General features: G+C 46.4%; 1 protein-coding gene across 5 annotated transcripts in view; it reads left to right on the top strand.

Moving 5' to 3' along the window:
- CD44 (CD44 molecule (Indian blood group)) overlaps positions 1-18,387 on the top strand; it is a 91,265-nt gene that overhangs the window by 20,392 nt on the left and 52,486 nt on the right. For all 5 annotated transcript variants that reach the window (XM_062196312.1, XM_062196308.1, XM_062196309.1 and 2 more), the window contains exon 2: positions 15,689-15,854. In XM_062196312.1, the coding sequence (XP_062052296.1) occupies positions 15,689-15,854 (166 nt within the window). The remainder of the gene's footprint in view (positions 1-15,688; positions 15,855-18,387) is intronic.

Here is an 18,387-nt window from a genome sequence, read left to right as displayed (position 1 = left end):
CTTCTCATTCTGGGGATTTGGGAGTTTCCCAGAGTGCACTTGAAGCATGAACTTGGGATTACCTGGTTGTAAATGGCAAGGGGGGTTTTGTGGGGTGGGAGGTGCAGCTTTTGAGCACAGTAAGAGCCCATCCATCATCCATTGGGGTGTTCCATGCTCTCATCTCCAAAAATACCTTTAATTATGTCTAACTGCTTAGCTATGCTCTCCTCTAAAGAAAGGAAGAGCTGACCACTCCCAGCCACACCTCAGAAGTGAGTAAGGCTTTTGCACCTTTTAATAGCAGTGTTTGCATGCATGTCAGGTTCTCATCTGGCTTTTAATTCCATCAGAGTATGACTTTGGACTATTGTTTGGGATGAAACAGCAGATTATCAAAGCACAAATGATTTTTCACAGTATAAATACATCACGCACTTAGAACCTGGGATCCCCCTGGCATTCAGAACAGCTGAGGTGGGTTACCCAAGGTTTTATTTTCCTGTGAGAGGAGAAAGACTGAGGCTCACTGAGAACCTGCAACCATCAGGACTGCAGCATAGGGCTTCACACGCACCTACATGTGTGTACACCCCTTCTCGTTGAGGTGCGCAGCAAATACAGAATGAATAAATGAATGGCTGACGTCCGTCAAGGCTGCTTTGCAGGCTGAACAATGCAGGTTCATCCTGGGGAAGAAATTGGGCAGAGATGGTCCTGCTCTTATAGTGTGGGAACTGGAATTCAATCCCGATCGCCCTCCCCCTTTTTACACCTGTACCACCAAGTCCAGTCCACCTTTGTGGGGTTAAACCTCTTCTCCCAACCCCAGAACTGGAGGCCTGCAAAATCCAAGACATCTATCGCCTTTTCCAGGATGGTCCCTACTCCTGGAGCGTGCAGGGACACAAAGCAGTCCAGAACCCCTGGGAAGCATCATCAAGAAAGGAGGTGCTGGGAACGGTCCCCTCCCAGCTCTTCCCAGGCATAGTGGAACCTCCCAGACCACCAAGGACCAGGGAGCCAGCTAATAGGAGGGAGGATAACAATCCCCATTGTCCAGGTCGGGGCTGCACAGCGGGGCCTTGGGCGAGGATTGTCTCACATCTGAAAAATGGTTTAAATTGGTCCAAGATGCTGAAATTCCCTGTAGGGAGCACTGGGGTTCTTTGTAGTAATTTAGGAGGATTCTCTCTAAGGGAATCAGTAACTCTGCTGAGGTTCTCTTAATTGAATCCATGTTTTCCCTCCAGCTTCAGTGGGGCAAGCTCTGTGTGTCTCTGTGTGCTGGAAGGCCTCATTCGGTGTAATCTGAGAACAGGATGCTGGTGGCACTTGTTTTGTCTATTAGTTCTTTTTTACTGGCTCCTCCACCCTGCTTGACGCATTCATCACACCGTGGACACGTTGGGACCAGAGCAAAACACCACCACCCTGCAGGCAAGAAGGAGCTGCTCAGGGTTCTGGAGTGTTTGGATAGAGTTAGGAAGCAACGTGGGCTTCTGCTTCCAGAGGCACAGGGCTGGGTGGCCTGAGAACCCAGACCTCATCAACTTCAGCTTCTTCCTTGTCTGAGACAGAGACTTGGGTCTGGGGAGGTGACGTGATAAGCACTCATAGCTTATCAGCAAGAAGCTTGGCGCTAGCCTCCAGGTCATGAGACTCTCAACCGATCCCACACTCTCCACGAAACCCAGGAGGTATTTACTGGGCACCGTACATCTGTCAGACACCGTCAGAGTCCCAGAATATGTGTTTATGAACTCTGGAAGGCAAAGATGAACCCAAATCTCTCTCTCTCTGTAGTTATATATACATAAATATGCATATATAAACATATATATGCATATCTCTTTTTGTCAAGTATCTTATCCTACCAAAAGCCCCATGACAAATGAATAAAATACACCCATTAGTTCATAGAAGCTTGCGCCAAGCCACACTAACCACCTGTCACAACAGCTTCTATTATTGTCTATTATAATATCCTCTTTTATTTTTTATAATGCTATCGGTATCCAGCATTACTTTGTTTGTATATTTAATCACAAACCCATAGACTGTCTTTGTCCCCACACTAGAAGAAAAGCTCTTTGAGGGTATAGGTTTTGTCTGTTTCCCCAGCCCTCAGAACGGTAACTGGCACAAAATGTCCGTATCTTGTAGAAAGTGCTATGAATCTACTGCTTGTGCCATACTTTATCAAGACTATTGGTGTTTTGAGAGGCACAGATTTCTTTTTTTTTTAAAGATTTATTTATTTAGGCTGGCGCTGTGGCTCAACAGGCTAATCCTCCGCCTAGTGGTGCCGGCACACCGGGTTCTAGTCCTGGTCGGGGCGCCAGATTCTGTCCCAGTTGCCCCTCTTCCAGGCCAGCTCTCTGCTATGGCCCGGGAGTGCAGTGGAGGATGGCCCAAGTGCTTGGGCCCTGCACCCCATGGGAGACCAGGAGAAGCACCCGGCTCCTGCCTTCGGATCAGCGCGGTGCACCAGCCGCAGCACACCGGCCACGGCAGCCATTGGAGGGTGAACCAACGGCAAAGGAAGACCTTTCTCTCTGTCTCTCTCTCTCACTGTCCACTCTGCCTGTCAAAAATTTAAAAAAAAAGAGATTTATTTATTTATTATTTGAAAGTCAGAGTTACACAGAGAAAGGAGAGGGAGAGAGAGAGGCCTTCCATCTGATGGTTCACTCCCCAGATGGCCGCAACAGCCAGAGCTGTGTCGATCCCAAACCAGGAGCCAGGAGCTTTTTCTGGGTCTCCTACATGGGTGCAGGGGCCCAAGGACTTGGGCCATCTTCTACTGCTTTCCTAGGCCATAGAAGAGAGCTGGACAGGAAGCAGAGCAGCCGGGTCTCGAACCGGCATCCATATGGGATGCCGGCGCTTCAGGACAGGGCGTTAACCCACTGCACCACATTGCCAGGAGAGGCACAGATTTCATCAGAAGAGGCTCACCTGTCCTCACCCTGAGGTTCCTGGAGCTCCTCTCGATGTCCAAGGTGAAAGAATGGGCATTGAGCAGGTGTGGGCCCTTGTCATATTCAGTGGCCATTTATCTGAAGGAAGATTAAGACTTTAGTTTTTTTACAACTTCCCAAAAGGTCCATTTGTAACTTCCTCCATTTCCAAGCCCTTTTCATGGGCCATGTTCCTTAAAAGCAGGAAATTATGTTTGGCCTGTTCTAGCTGAACATGAAATCAACGGTGAAAATGTGAGTCCAAATCCTTTGGCTTGAGTTGGAGTTACAAGCTTGTCAGAAATGAGTTCTTTGGGGCCTGGCATTTGAGACTGGCATCTGTTGTTACAGAGAGATTTTACAGATTGAGAGCTTGGGAGGAGGTATGAATTACAAGCTATTGCTTCACGGGGCAATTGAAACTGTACTAATCCAGGAAATCTTTTGGCCTAGATGTTAAAAATATTCTCACAATCCAACCTCTCTCCCTTGGCAAGGTTTCTTCTTTGAAATGTTTGTGTAACTCAAAAGCAGAATGGGGGAAGGGTGGGCACTGGGCCTAGCAGTTAAGACCCCAGAGTCTTATGATGGGGTAGCTGGATTCGCATCCTGGCTCTGGCTCCTGATGCCAGTTTCCCTGGGATGCACCAGGTGATGACTCGAGTAGTTGGGTCCCTGCCCACCCAAAGCGAGGAAGCTGGGTTGAGTTCCTGGCTCCTGGCTTCAGTCCAGCCTGTCTCTAGTCTCTATCTTTGTGGGCATTTACTGAGTGAATCAACAGATGGGAGCTTCCTCTCTCTCTCTCTCTCTCTCTCGTACACATGTACATACACATGCTTACACGCATGCATGCTCTCTCGCTTTCTCTCTCTCAAATACAAACAATATCTGAAGACTAAACAATGGTAGCCTTCTTGGAGTGGGAAGGCGATCCTGCATATCATATTTATGCACATGCTTTCGTGCACAGACACACACTCACACACACACTCTTACACACACACACCTGTTCACTTTAGCACCTGTTTGAAAAAATGAGAAAAGAGAGAGATTGAGTTATTAAGATGTGACCTGGAGACTTCTGAACCCTCTGAATTCAGGATCAGTAGCAATCTACAACTCCACTTAGTCCCTTGCAATGCTTTGTTGTTGCAGTTGGATGTTTTTGCAGCTACATCACTCACACCAAAGGTGTGAGTCTTGTTCTGTCTCAATGCACCTCAAAGTCAGAACTTGGTTATAAAGTAAGCTGTTGGTAAAGGCGCACTGGCAACCAAGCCTCCAGGGTTTATGAATGACTTTATGAGTGACAATGCATTCATGCCTTTTCCTTATAAAGCAGGCACTCTCAATCACTTGCCTGCAGTTGGGCTTTTTTGAGTGACAGGGAAAGAGGCCTGGGGATGGTAAGGCCTCTGGCACCCTTGGCAGTGTCCTGTCTGTGGACTGAGGCGGTGCATGGGGCAGGGCTAAAGAGCACCAGTCTCTGCAGTATCCGGTGATAGACATCGTCATCGTGGGAAGAGATGTCCTCCTGGAACAGCACAACCACTGGCCTGTCTCCTAATCCCAGCCAGGCAGAGACATGATCCCCTCACTGTTCTCCTCTTACTGTGGCTCTTAGAGGATCCGTCCTGTTTAGGCACAGGCCTCCTAGTCCCAGTACAGGGCTGATTTCTGAATGGAATTCTCCCCATCTTTTTTGGCCTATTAACCACCCCTTGCAAGGACAGATTAGTAATCAGCTCCCATCCACAGGTTCTATTTGTGGGACATTAGCCAACATTAGCCCAATGGTGTTCAGACTATTTGGGGAGAAGCATGGTGCTACTTCTCACCTGAAGCAGCAGTAAGAGAGAAAATTGCATTGCATGTGGTGACTAAGAGAAAAGAGGTCAGTTTGACCCATAAATGGTACAACCTGGGACAGAGTTCTTACTCTCTCTTAGCCTTGCTTTGTTATCTGGAAAAAGGGTTCATGATAGCAACAGTACTTCTCCTCTCATATGACTATTATGGAGTTTAAGTGAGATAGGCCATGCACAGCCTGGCACATAGTAGGTGCACTGTTAGTGTGACTGTTACTGGGAAGCCCAACCAGGGGCTCAGCTGTTGGAGGCTGAGTGTCCCAACCCCCAAGCCCCTAACCCCACAGTTTACATCATTTCAAGCCCCCAGTGTGGGAATCTGCACGTTCCAAGCATGGAGGTGTGGGCTTGGTAAACTGAGCCTTGGCTAAGTCACATCAGAGACCAGGTTGGACTCCTGGCTCTGGCACTTTCACAGGAGGATGTTGGGTCAGTTGCGCTCTGAGGCTCATTTGCTTCATCTGTGAAATGGGGACGATGTGGAGGTCTCATCTCTCAAGGCTCTGCCAAGAGTCAGTGAATGTAGCACTTGCTGGGACGTCTGGATTGCAGTTGGACACAGCGCCAGGTCCACTCAGCCCAGGACTTTTTTTTTTTTCTTACTCGAGGAGATGCTGAATTTAAGAGACAGCCAGGAGGAAAGAAACATCAAAGTTGGAAACTCCAGGGCCTCTGTGTTGACGTTGGGCTCTGTGGGCTCTGCTGGTGGCCATTTCTTCTCCACCTGGATGGCTGTGTCTTGAAGGATCAGAGGACTTACTATGGTTTCTGATTCTACAAACCTTGTCATGTTCGCTGTTTGCCCAGCGCCAATCTCTGCAGAACAGGATTAGAAATTCAGACTTTGCTGTCTCTTTTCTGCAGCAGAGTAAACTAGGGACAATCTTTATGAAAAACTTGAAGCTGCATGGTATTTTTGTTCTTGATTTCAAGGGGAAACAATGTGAAAATCACAGTACTGAGCATGTATCATGTGTCAGGCATTTTTGCATGATGCATTTCATGTGGGCGGTAGCCTCTGAGCTTCAGGAATCTGTGCTAATCACTGTCTGTTTCTGCAGCCATCACGTGGGGTGACTACAGATCCTGGCACACGGCAAGGCTTCCTAAGTGTTGATTATCATTGCTATGATTGGCTCTTATGACAGTGTTTTCTGGACCGGTCCACAAGGCATCCTCGTCATGCAGGTGCCAGGTCCATTGTTGGAGCGGGGTAGGGGCTTAGTGAGAATGAAAAGCTGGTGGACTGAAGTCTTGTGGTCCGTATCTCCTCCCTCGCCTCAGCTCCTACAGGGATAGCTGTACTTTCGCTGATCTTAAATTTGGTCCTGCCTAAGACATCAGAGCAGGGCAGGGCAGGGAAGTCTGGAAACCATCACTCCTGTCTCTGAGCACTGCTGCTGTGCCTCCCTGCTTGTTGACAACCCAAGATGAAAGGGCAGCACTACAGGGCCGTGGGAAGAATCAGGAGACTTGGAAAATTTGAGTTGAGATCCGAGTTTGTCAAACTCTGTAAGACTTGGAGTTTCTTCTTCCTTAGTTTCTCCATCTGTAAAATGGGTCCAGTGTTCTTATCATCTGGGCCTCATGGGATATGAAAGTGCAGCATAACTGGCCAAAGGCACCCCTACAGGGCAAGCTTGCTTAAGCCTGCTGTACTCTGATCCATTGTGTTCTGCAGAAGATGGAGCCCAAGTGTGTCAGGTCACACAGGATTTTTGAGAAGTTTTTGGGCGTTTTAATATTGCCCCAGGCAGGCAGATCCACCCTGCTCCTTTTATCTCACAAGTTCCAAGGGAAGCAGGAAGGCCACAGTGAGTTACTCAAGGTCATGTAGCCCATAATTAACAGGGCGTGGACTGCACCCAGTGCATCCTATTCCCAGAAGGAGGCCCCTCACTCATTAACAGGTCGACGACCCTCTCATCACTGCTAAAATGCAGATATTACCTGTGAGACACCGTATCTCAGTCTACTGCCACTCTCAGGAGTCCTTCCCCGAAACGAAAGTTAGCCAGTCCCGTCAAGTTCCAGCTCCACACGTGGGCATGAACTGTGTACAAAACAGGTGATGTAGCAGTAATTGTAACTACTCAAAAAAAAAAAATCTACTTACAAAACTAAGTAGAACCATCTTTTTTTTTTTTTTTCCTACATGCAACAGGAAAAACCCTAGGTGGGCCCCTAACAGGCTTTTTCATTTCGTTCACCACATCCTGGGTTTGTGCTTGTCGATCTGCTAAATCAATAAAATTCAAAAGAGAAGAAAACAGAGGTTTCGAGGCCAGAGGATTTCCTGGTAGCCATGGCAACATGCAAGCATACAAACACACTGTGGTTTCTCTCCCTCCACTGTCTTCCTGGAGGGTTGAGCCCCAAAGATCACTTGGTCTTTCAGAATCCTTGTGCAGTGAAGCAAAAGTTTTGGGGTACCTTCTCCATTGCCAAAAACTCTGTGGGATCCATGAGCAGGAAGCCTGAACAGTTTCTCCACATCCTCTCCTTACTCCAACCACCATCCCTGCACCAGGAGGCAGAGACAAGGTCTTACCCAACCTCTGGGACCCGCCCCAGAGCTCTCTGAACTGTGCGTTGGGCTGCTTGTTTGGAGACCTTGGCCGAAGAGGCAGAGAACAGTTGAGAACATCCTTTGGGTTCTTCTGCAAAAGTGTGGCTGCTATGAGTCCCTCCAGGTTCAGTGTTGGCTGCCCTGACAGGTTCTATGCTCCACGGACAAGAGATGGAGAGATCAGTGGGGCCAGCCAGGCACCAAGAGGTTGGGGTGTATTTCTTTGTAAGTGCCCAGCGATGAACAGCTCAGTTGAAAGGAACCCAGGACACACTCAGGAGGAAATGCTCTGGGCATGATTTGGTATGACTGTTTTCTCTACTCATTAACACCCCCACCACCACCAGGGCAATTCCGGGAGAGACTGAGTCACTCAGGACTCATGGTCTGCTTTGGGCAGCCAAGGGCAATTCGGCCACCGAGTGTGATTTTGGCCTCATTCAGAAGCAAATGCTGAACAATACATCCTTTTACCAGGCGCCCATCACATGGGCGTCAGGAGATGGGGGCGACGGCTGTGAGGGCAATAGGAAGGCTGCCAGCCCTTTGCACTGGCCAGCCTGGGTGGCAACAGGGACTCCCAGATGGAAACTTCTGGGCTTTGAAGACATCAAACAAATGAAGAATAGAATGACTTCTTCATGTCCCTTAAGACGGGGAATTGTGGCTTTATTGGGGACAACCAGCTCAAACCTCTGATTAATGACAGTTCAGCAGCAGGAACACTGGAGTAAGAGTCAGGAATCCGTGCTGCAGACTCCTGAGGATTCTGCTTTTCTCGTAACTGCCTGGGTGACCGTGGTTGGTCTTTGTGACTTCATGTTCTCTGTGTCACGAGAGACTTTGGTTAGAGGCTCTCTGCTGTCCCTGTTGGCTTTAAATGTGGAGAATCCAATTAGCTATAAGGCTTTTTAAAAAATTGGCCCTCTTTCTAATCAGAATCAGCTCAGTTAGGTTTATGAGTTGGGTAATCTGCTGTTTGAGACATGAGCTCAGCAAATCAGAGGACAGAAATAGAATCCTGGCTTTTTAATGATAAACACTGTAAAAATAAAACATGCAGAGAACTCCCCAACTCCTTGGGCTGCCACTGACTGTGCGTGGCTGACTCTCAGGAGCTCCAACAGGTTGGGTGCTGACAGCCTGTAGTGCCAGGCTCCCGGCTAGCTCAACCCAGATTCTTAACGGTCTGTTTAGATCATTGCATTTGGCTGCCAATGTCTCAAGATGTCACAAGGATAATCTGTGGGTGGTAGCCCCACCCTGGGCCAGGGCTGGGTCCCAAGGCCCTCTCTTCATTAGCCCTGCCTGACTGCAGCCAGAGCTTTCAGAATGTAAAGTGCGGTAGGTGTGAGGGCTGTGGGAGGTGTGTATGCTCTTACTTCCCAGAGGATCATGGGAAGAGCGATGGGTAGAGTCAAGAGAAGCCAGCCCAGTGTCAGGGAAAGCCAGTGTCCATCCAGACTCTAGAGTCTTCTCTCCCCAGGGAGAGTGTGCATGTTCCATTACTGAAGTTCTTTCCCCCTAAAGGACTTTGCTTGGGCACAGGCCCTGCCCTTGAAGCCTCATCATCCAGAATTGAGGGAACTTTGATCTTAAAATAATCTGTCATAAGCTCAGATTCACTCTAGAGCTCACCTGTAATGATCACTTCTCCACATGTTAAAAAGCACGAGGAAAGCAAGTGGGCTTCCTGTAGTTTTCGTATCTGTTCCATGCACAAGCTGCAATTTAGCACTGTGAAAGCATTGGCCAACGGCCCAGTCTGGAACCTGGCTCGACCAGTTACCAGCTCCAGTTATTTACATCTTCTCAATGAGTCAGTTACCTCCTGTGTAAAACGGGGATAATAAAAGTGCCTACTACCTAGGATTGTTGTGAGAATTAAATCAATTATTGGGTAGAAACTGTTGAGAGACTTGAACCCTGAATAGGTGCCCTGGCAGGGCTCCTATTATTATCATGGCCCATGGTAAGTAAGCATGGGATTTTGGCAAGTTACTGAGTAGCAAGGGTGGCCCAATTCCATCCTTAAGATAAAGCAGCTTCTCTATGCAAATGGCCCACTCTAGACCAAATTAGCAGGAAAAAAAAATCCAGTTCCACCTCATCCCACCCAAGGAGGTGACAGAGGGGGAGCAGACACAACTGAGTGGTTCCTACCTGAAAGCACACTGGCACATTTTGAGCCATCTGGAGAAGTCCAGTTTGGAGAATCAACACTTCTTTGGGTATGATGAGATGTCTCCTGTCTTCTGGTGGTTTCCATGTGGGATGCACCATGTCTGTTGTCCTCTCTCAGGAGATCAGACCTCAGAAATGGCCCTGCTGTGTGTGTGTGTGTGTGTGTGAGCATGCCACGCCCATTGCTGAGATGATGTCTTGAAAGTTGAGACATAAAAAGCAAGTCACAAAGTCTCTCAAAACAGCAAACATTCATGGAAACAAAGCTTTGGGTTGGAGACTTTTTGAGTGTCCAACAGAAATTTTTTTTTTTAAAGATTTATTTATTATTTGAAAGGCAGAGTTACAGAGTAGCAGAGGCAGAAAGAGAGAAAGGTCCTCCATCCTCTGATTCACTCCCCAAGTGTCCGCCAGCTGGAGCTGGGCCGATCTGAAGCCAGTACCTAGGAACTTCTTCCAGGTCTCCCACGTGAGTGCAGGGGCCCAAGCACTTGGGCCATCTTCCACTGCTTTTCCAGGAGCATTAGTAGGAACCTGGATCGGAAGTGTAACAGCCGGGACTTGAACCAGCGCCAATATGGGATGCCGGCACTGCAGGCAGCAACTTTACCTGCTACACCACAGTGTCAGCCCCCAACAGAAAATTCTTAAAGCCCAGTAGGCAATTATTTAGTGATAACATAGGGAGGGGGCCTGATAGGTGATTTTTACGTACCACTATGTCTACTTCTTTTCTTGCAGGGGATGGGAGAGACATAGAACACTCATCCATTCATTCATTTATTTCCTCAACATTTGCTTACCCTGGAGCATTCTGTTAGATATTGGAGATACAAGGGTAGGGAAGAAAGTCACAGTTACTGCTGTCATGAAGCCCACAGAGAAGCTCCAACATGCCAGAATCCTGGCGATTCTGATTGATGGAGAGACTTTGGAGGGAATGATTTCTTGTCATTATTTACCTGGTTGTATCACAGAATTCTATTGAGAAACTAACTAAACTCCCCGACTCTGTCCCACTGAAACACCTGCACCTGGACACCGGCCCCCTTCAGTCCTGCACACAATTGCACAGGTTCACAGATCCCTCTGAAGAGCATCTACTGGAGCGGGAGTGGAAAACCCCTGCCTGCCCAGCTCCGTCACTAGCCAGACGTGTGAACCACTCCCACTCACCTCTCAGGAAAGTTTGGGAAGATGTAGATAATGGCAGCTGCAGATGAAAATTGCACAGTGCTCTCCTCCCACCTGATGGTACTGGGATTTCCTGCCACTTGGGAAATGACTGGAGCAGACCAAGGAGCAATCCAGGCAAAGGTTAGAAATGTGCAGGGGTGATTTCATTGGAGAGATCTGTTTTTCTTGATCTGAGGCTTAGGGGAAACTCTAGGTAAGGTTAATGATTTGTCCAAGTGAGAATAACTTTAACCAGGAGCCTGCTGAGTAGAGAGCATAGCACAGGGGTTGGAACCCTTTGTCTCTAGCATGGGTTTGGAAATAGTACCTACCTCATAGCATTTTTGTGAGAATTAGGTTAGCTGAAGTACAGAAAACAACAAATAAGTATGCAATACTCACTGGCTCTAATTATCAAGTGCCATGTGACATAGCAAAAGTGTGATATCTCATCTCATTTAATAGTCCCGAAAACCCCGAGTGGTTGGTATTGCCATGTCACTAGGTATCAGAGAGGCTAAGCGACTAATGAGCTGTGTAACCTGGAGTGAGTGGCAGTGTCTGGATTGGAACCAGCTTTGGTCCAGTCTTGGCTAAAACCCAGGAAGCTCCTTTCATGTGAATTTGGTGCCAGAGACAAGCTCCCGTTTAGTCTTCCCGACAGGTCCCTGGCAGGCCTCTGACCGTGTGGCTGGACAAGGCTCCTGGACGCTGAACACTGCCCCTCCATGCTGCCCTCTGCCCTGGGGCGGTGAGCAGGACAGAGGCTTGGTGGCGTTTCTTCCTCGGGAGGCTCCTCTCCCAATCTGCAAGCAGCCTCAAATGATCAGTGTTTTCCGTTGAGCTCACTCCGTCTGTTGGATGGAGGGATTTGCGATGGTTTATTTGCATGACACAGATTTATTGAAGATCAGAGGGCTCCACAGAACCTGCTCTTGATATATGTCCAGTTGGACAGGCTTGTCTGAGAGTTGCAATCAGCCATTTACTATTAGCCACTAAAGTCGAAGTGGATCCCCAATCCCAGTGGTCTCTGTATCTCAGGAGCACTGGCAGATAGCTGGGGGGTCCTGCCTCCCTCTGGTGGTCCGCGGCCTGGCTAGTGTCATTGTCACAGGCATGGGTTCTGTCTGGAGGTCTGCTGTGACTACTCACGCCTCCACCTTCCTCTAACACTACCTAAGTCTTGGAAATCATGTCAGCTAAGCTTTGGTGAGGGTGAGAGGTCAGTTAAAGTCAGCTGTCTTGGGGTTAGGGGTAGTAGCCCAGTGGTTAAATCCACAGGTGCTTCGTGTGCGGATTGGTTTGAATGTCAGCTCCATCATTACTAACTCCGTGAACCTGGGCTTGATTTTTTCTTTCTTCCCCCTCTCTATGCCTTACTTGCCATTTCTGGAAAGTTCAGATAAAAATATAACCTTATGTCATATGGTTGTTTTAAGGATAAAGTGAGTTCATCCTTGTAACATGCTTGGAAGAGTGCCTGGCATGGACATCATAAGTGTGCGTCAGTATTGGCTACTATTATTGCTGTTGGGACTATTGCTACCCTTTGGGGGTAGTAATTTAGATGCTTATGAGTGTTAAGAAAGCCTGTTGGGAAGTCTTGATAAATTTTTGGGGCTTAAATGATGCAGAGTCCTGAAGGCTGGATCCTCACAAAACAAGAGGGACCCTCAGGAGGGAGATTGTGACCACCCATTGGCTAGTTGACCTAAAGAGAACCACTTGGCACCGTCTGTGCAATCCCCAAATGGCTAAACACTATTAGGGTTGGGAATTAGATATTTTCACAAGACTATGATAAATCAAGTCATGGAATTTTCACTCTACCAAGGATTTCTACATTCATTCAGAGATGCTTTGCAGATAGTTAACAACTGGCAAGCCTTGCTCAAAGTGAAGTTTATCTGTTGCCTTCTGTCTTGCCTGATCACAGGTGCACACGACCCTGAACTCACTTGCACACCTGTGCTCAGGCACCCTCATGTGTGCCCTGTAGGCAGAGTCCTGTTGCCTGCTGCACAAGAAATTCGAGATTTTACTGAAAAGTCGGCCTCAGTTGGCTTCTCTTGCGTTTGCATATTCTGTCTGCCAGGTGGCAAGCTGGAATGGATGTTAATAAGGAAGAAACTGCCATGCAGCTCCACACTACAGTGACAGTGGCCACTTGGGCCAGGAGCAGACAGGTGTGTGGCTCACCTGGCATCTGACTGAGGTTTCCCTGCCAGCCTCTCCTCCCAGGAGCTGTTCTTCCTTTGTGTGCTGGACAAGGGAGGCCCCGGAAGGGCTGTCACTCAGAGTGACAGTTTTCCTTTGTAGGATTGGCCAACTGAGACCAAACTGAAAATGTCAGTAAAAGCAAATAGTATTTCAAAAGGGCCTTACGCATTTCCTTCCTCCGTGCTCTGGCTGTCTCATCAGCCAAGTGTTGCAGGAGCGGCTTAAAAGGACACGTTAGACCTGATAAAGAATTAACCACACAAAAGCACCTTTTCTCCTTTTCCAAGTTCTGGCTTTGTTTAAGCACCCACATGCTTACTATTCAACCAAAACAGAAGAAAATTAATTGACATTGGCTTCCGGCTTTTCAAGCTCCATTCCTTCTTTCTTTCTTTTCTTACTTTATGCTATTTTCAGAATCAAGGAGGGTAGCACTGAATTCTAACTGTTCTCTTATCTCAGTTTCCATTTGTCATTTTCAAATGGTTGGAACCTGCTTCCTGTTCAGCCGGTGGGAGCAGTTGTTCTCCATACAAGTCAGTAACCATGGCCAAGCTTTGTCATGTTTTAGTCATTGTTTAGGTGCCTCTTTCTTTTCTCCAGTTGCTCCAATGATATGAAAGGATCTTTGGGCAGGCATCAAAGTGGTTCAAAGCATGGATTTTGGTGTTAAACACTCCTGAGATAGATTTCCAGCCCTGTCGCCATCATTTAATTTTATTATCCAATAAATAAGCATATGAAGGTATGACAAAAAAAGTTCATGGAAGCACATATTATCAAAAACCTATGCCTGAATTTTAAAAAAATTACACCAAAATAAACATCGTTTAATTCAATTTTCCATGAACTTTTTGAAGTCCTCTTATTCCTACTAAAACTCACCTTCAAATATTCTGGTGAAGATAATGCAACAGAGAAGCTCAGAGGTGTTGGATACCCAGGGACACTGCAGTCACAGATCGCCTCTTCCAAATCTGTCCAGAAACATACAACAAAGCTGAGACTCAGAGAGGAGACAATAGACTCTAGAAATACTTACCTACCTGGGCAACTCACTTCTCTGTGCCTTAGTTTTCTCACCCATCAGTAAGTAGACTCTTTCCAACTACTTCTGGACCTGCCCCGGGGAAAGATGGAGTCTGGGTTAAGGTCAGTACTGTTTGATTCCAGGCTGGCTCCTATCTAATGTGTGGTAGTCCCTACACTGGCACAAGAGTGTGTCCAGAGTCAATGTCGCCGTGTCCCCTGAGGGAACCAAGGAAATGCTAAGGAGGAATCAGACCTCACCAGAACGGTGTCAATGATGTAGCTTTTCTGTGTGGGGTCTGCTCAAGTGCGCGCTGGCAACCACGATATAGTAGCAGAAGAATAATGAGTTTTCAATGAAATTGCTTCACCAGATCAGGTAGAACAGGGTGATTTCCTGTTCCCTATGTAGATTTCAGATTGATGCCTGCAAAACTCATACTGAGTCCTTGTATTAAATCATTCTTTACCCAACTGATAACACTTGGGCTTCATTTTCAATGAAACTCCTGGGAGCAAATAGCAGGTCCTGGATGGATCTGCCAATATATTAAAAGTGTGTTTCTGAGACGTTCGTTGGTTCAGTGATTTTGTTAAGCCTCTACTCTCTGATAGGAACTGTTGGGGGAGTTGAGAGATACAGAAATGAAGAAGTAAAAGGCCCTTGCTTTCTTGGAGCTTGCATTCCAGGTAGGAGAGACAGTTAGTGATGAGTGTACACATAGATGAGTAAGTTGGGAAGATGCAAAAGCCAGGTGTGGTGGGAGAGAGACTGGGGGCTGGATGAAGTGTCCAGGGAAAGAGTCTATAAGGGGAGAGAATGTGATGTTGAAATTCTGAGTGACAACAATGAGCCACACATGTGACTGTCCCAGGATAGAACATTCCAGACAGAGCAGAAGACGGACACAAGTGTTCTAAGATGGGAAGGAACTCCGGGTTCCTGAGGCAATGGAAGGAAAGCTTTGTGAATAGAGCAAGGCAGCCTACATGGAAGCAAGAGAGGGAGACATGAACCAAATCATAGGATCTTCACCATGATAAGGAAATTTATTCTGGGTGCAACCAGAAGCCATTGGAAGCTATAAGCCAGGGAGTGACATCATTTTGCCATAGGAAGATATTCATAATGAAAGCAGAAATAGAAAAAGATTCCCAAATCTAAATTATTTCAACTATGTACTATTTCAAACTAAATATAAACTATTTCAACTATGTACTAAACTATTTCAACAGTATTATTTCAACTATGTAAGCATATGGATATACATATATATGTATATATTATATGTGTGTGCATATATTATATACAGGAGTGTGTATTCCTAAACAAGCTGGTAAAAGGTACTGCAGAAATATTTTCTGCAGTTTTCTTAGCAGTGGACGTTTTTCTTCATCCCTGCATGTTGCAAGATTTCCATGAGTTTTTGATCCATGGTTTGTAGTCAACGTTACTGAATGACAACCCCCGGAGAGAATGTAGGAGTGATGGTTCTTTCCTATGTCTTACTTCAGATTTTAGCTTTATGTAATAATTGGGCTTTGCAAAGCTGGAGTGAATTTTGAAGGCTCTGGCAAGCAGGGTAGCCTATGTGGCTTTTAAAAGACTCTACGTTAAAATGAATGAACTCATCATCCATTTATTTTTATGCAAATTGCTTATGCAAATGAATCTAACATTTCTGTTTCATCTATAGATTTGAATATCACCTGCCGCTATGCAGGTGTATTCCACGTGGAGAAAAATGGTCGCTATAGCATCTCTCGGACGGAGGCAGCTGACCTCTGCAAGGCTTTCAACAGCAGCCTGCCCACCATGGCCCAGATGCAGAAGGCCCTGAGCCAGGGGTTTGAGACCTGCAGGTAAGACACCATCACCTGCTCCCTGCCTGGGTGCAGGGTGGGTGAAGCTTAGCACTGCAAATCTCCTCCCTGACAGCTGAATGGATTATTGCCTCAAGATGTGGGCCCCACCTATTTATTTGGACACATCAATCTGGAACCGGTATAGTCACTGGAATTTAAAGTCAGCTTGAGACACCTTTGTGAATCATACATGGGGAGTCCAAAGGGAACCAGTAAGGGTCGTATGGGTTGACATCTAGTTGCCTAATATGTTTCCACAGCTCTCCTGGCTTTGAAGAGCATGCAGTGTCATTATCAGAACCACAAGAAAACATGAACCAGATCAGAGTGTTTAGAACGAGTATGTGGCTGGTTGAGTCTTGACCCTGCAAGATGTGGCTCAAAGCATATTTCTCAAACAATTCTTTTTCTTTTGGTTTCTCTTCTATGTTGCTTTGGTTTGAGAAGGTAAATAAAAGGACATGGGAGTTAGTAGGACATATTATACAAAGATTTATTATTATTAGGAGCCCTCACAGGGCTCCCAGCCATCTCAGCACCCAATAGAGTCTTTCCCAAACCATCTTGCCCCAGAATAATCACCACAGGCAAGGGACTTATTATTATTATTTTTTTAATTTCTGAAGGCTATGTGGCCAGTGTGCACACAAAGAGCAAACAGTGGTGACAGCCAGGGTGAAGTGTTTGGTTTGGTTTGTTTTCACTAAAGGAAGCCTGGGTAATCTCAACAGCTGCTCAGAAGTTTCCACTGCAGCCTGCAGCTGTCAGGCACTCCGCTTTTGCAATGTCTTGGGTAACACACTTCCCTTTTCTCTTTAACACACACATGTAAATGTACCCGCAGGTAGTTCTTTTTTTTTTTTTTTTAGATTTGTTTATTTATTTATTTGAAAGAGTTACAGCAGGGGAGAGAGAGAGAGATCTTTCATCTACTGGTTCACTCCCCACAAATGGCCATAATGGCTGGAGCTAGGCAAAGCTCACGCAAGGAGCCAGCAGCTTCTTCTGGATCTCCCAGGCGGGTGCAGGGGACCAAGCACTTGGACTATCCTCCACTGCTTTCCCAAGCCAATACTAAGGAGCTGGATCAGGAGTGGAGCAGCTGGGAGTTGAACTGGCGCTCACAGGGGATGCTGGCATCCATCACAGATGGCAGCTTAACCTGCTATACCGCAGCGCCAGCTCCCAGAGATGGTTCTTAAGAAGCCAGGCTGCAGCTCCCTTTATGGAAGCCATCAAGTGCAAGTTCAATGCATCTCTGCCTTCAGTTACAGAGGTATGTACCCACATTACGAGCAGGGACTATGACTTTTGCTGAAAGAGAAAAGAATCATCCTTAGCCTAAATTGCACTAATATGGTAGCCAGTACCCACATGTGGTGACTTTATGTCTAAATTAACCAGAGTTAAATAATATTAAGACTTTAGTACTTCATTTCAAATGTTCAATTAACCACAAATAGCCAAGGACTACTCTCTTGGATGACACAGATTGTGGGAAAGTTCCATCATCAAAGAATGGTCTGTGGACAGCACCCTCTAAACATAAAAACATCTATGTGTGTTCAGAGTAGGGTGGGGAAAATATAAAAGGAGCAGAGAAAGGGAGATCCCTATGGTAGCTACAGGAGCATCGAAGGAAGGCCAATTAGCAAGCCCATTTATTCTATTCCCAAGTCTAATTGGTTAAATATGGCCCTGACTGAGCCACTAGGTTAACAAAGTGGATTTAGTAGATTGGTTTTTGATTGTGCAACACAGACAAGGCATGTTTGCACAATACATTTTCGCTGAGAACAAAGGGAACTCTTAATATTGCCAGTGGCCAATCATCAAACACTTTGAAGCTGAAAGCCCTGCTGCCTTCTTGTGCACATCCCCTCCCTTAAGCCTTAAACTTTTTTTTTAATAGAAAAACTTTATTTAATAAATATAAATTTTGAAAGTACAACTTTCGGATTATGTGGTTCCTCCCCCCAAAGCCACCCTCCCACCTGCAAACCATCCCATCCCCTACTCCCTCTCCCATCCCATTCTTCATTAAGATTCATTTTTAATTATCTTTATATACAAAAGATCAACTCTATATCAAGTAAAAATTTCAGCAGTTTGCACCCACACAGCCACACAAAGTATAAAGTACTGTTTGAAGACAAGCTTCACCATTAATTCTCATAGTACAACATATTCAGGACAGAGGTCCTACATGGGGAGCAAGTGCACAGTGACTCCTGTGTTGATTTAACACTGACCCTCTTATTTATGACCTCAATAATCACTCAAGGCTCTTGTCATGAGCTACCAAGGCTATGGAAGCCTCTTGAGTTCACAAACTTCGATCTTATTTAGACAGGGCCATAATCAAAGTGGAAGTTCTCTTCTCCCTTCAGAGAAAGGTACCTCCTTCTTTGATGGCCCCTTCTTTCCACCGGGATGTCACTCACAGAGATCTTTCATTTCGGTCATTTTTGATTTTTCAACCACTGATTCATTCCCCAAAATGCATGCAACAGCTCAGGTTGGCCAAGGC

This window comes from Lepus europaeus, chromosome 7, assembly GCF_033115175.1.
Source record: "Lepus europaeus isolate LE1 chromosome 7, mLepTim1.pri, whole genome shotgun sequence".
Classification (NCBI taxonomy): Eukaryota; Metazoa; Chordata; class Mammalia; order Lagomorpha; family Leporidae; genus Lepus; species Lepus europaeus.
The sequence above is the reverse complement of the archived record's forward strand: the minus strand, read 5'-3'. Positions and strand labels throughout refer to the sequence as shown.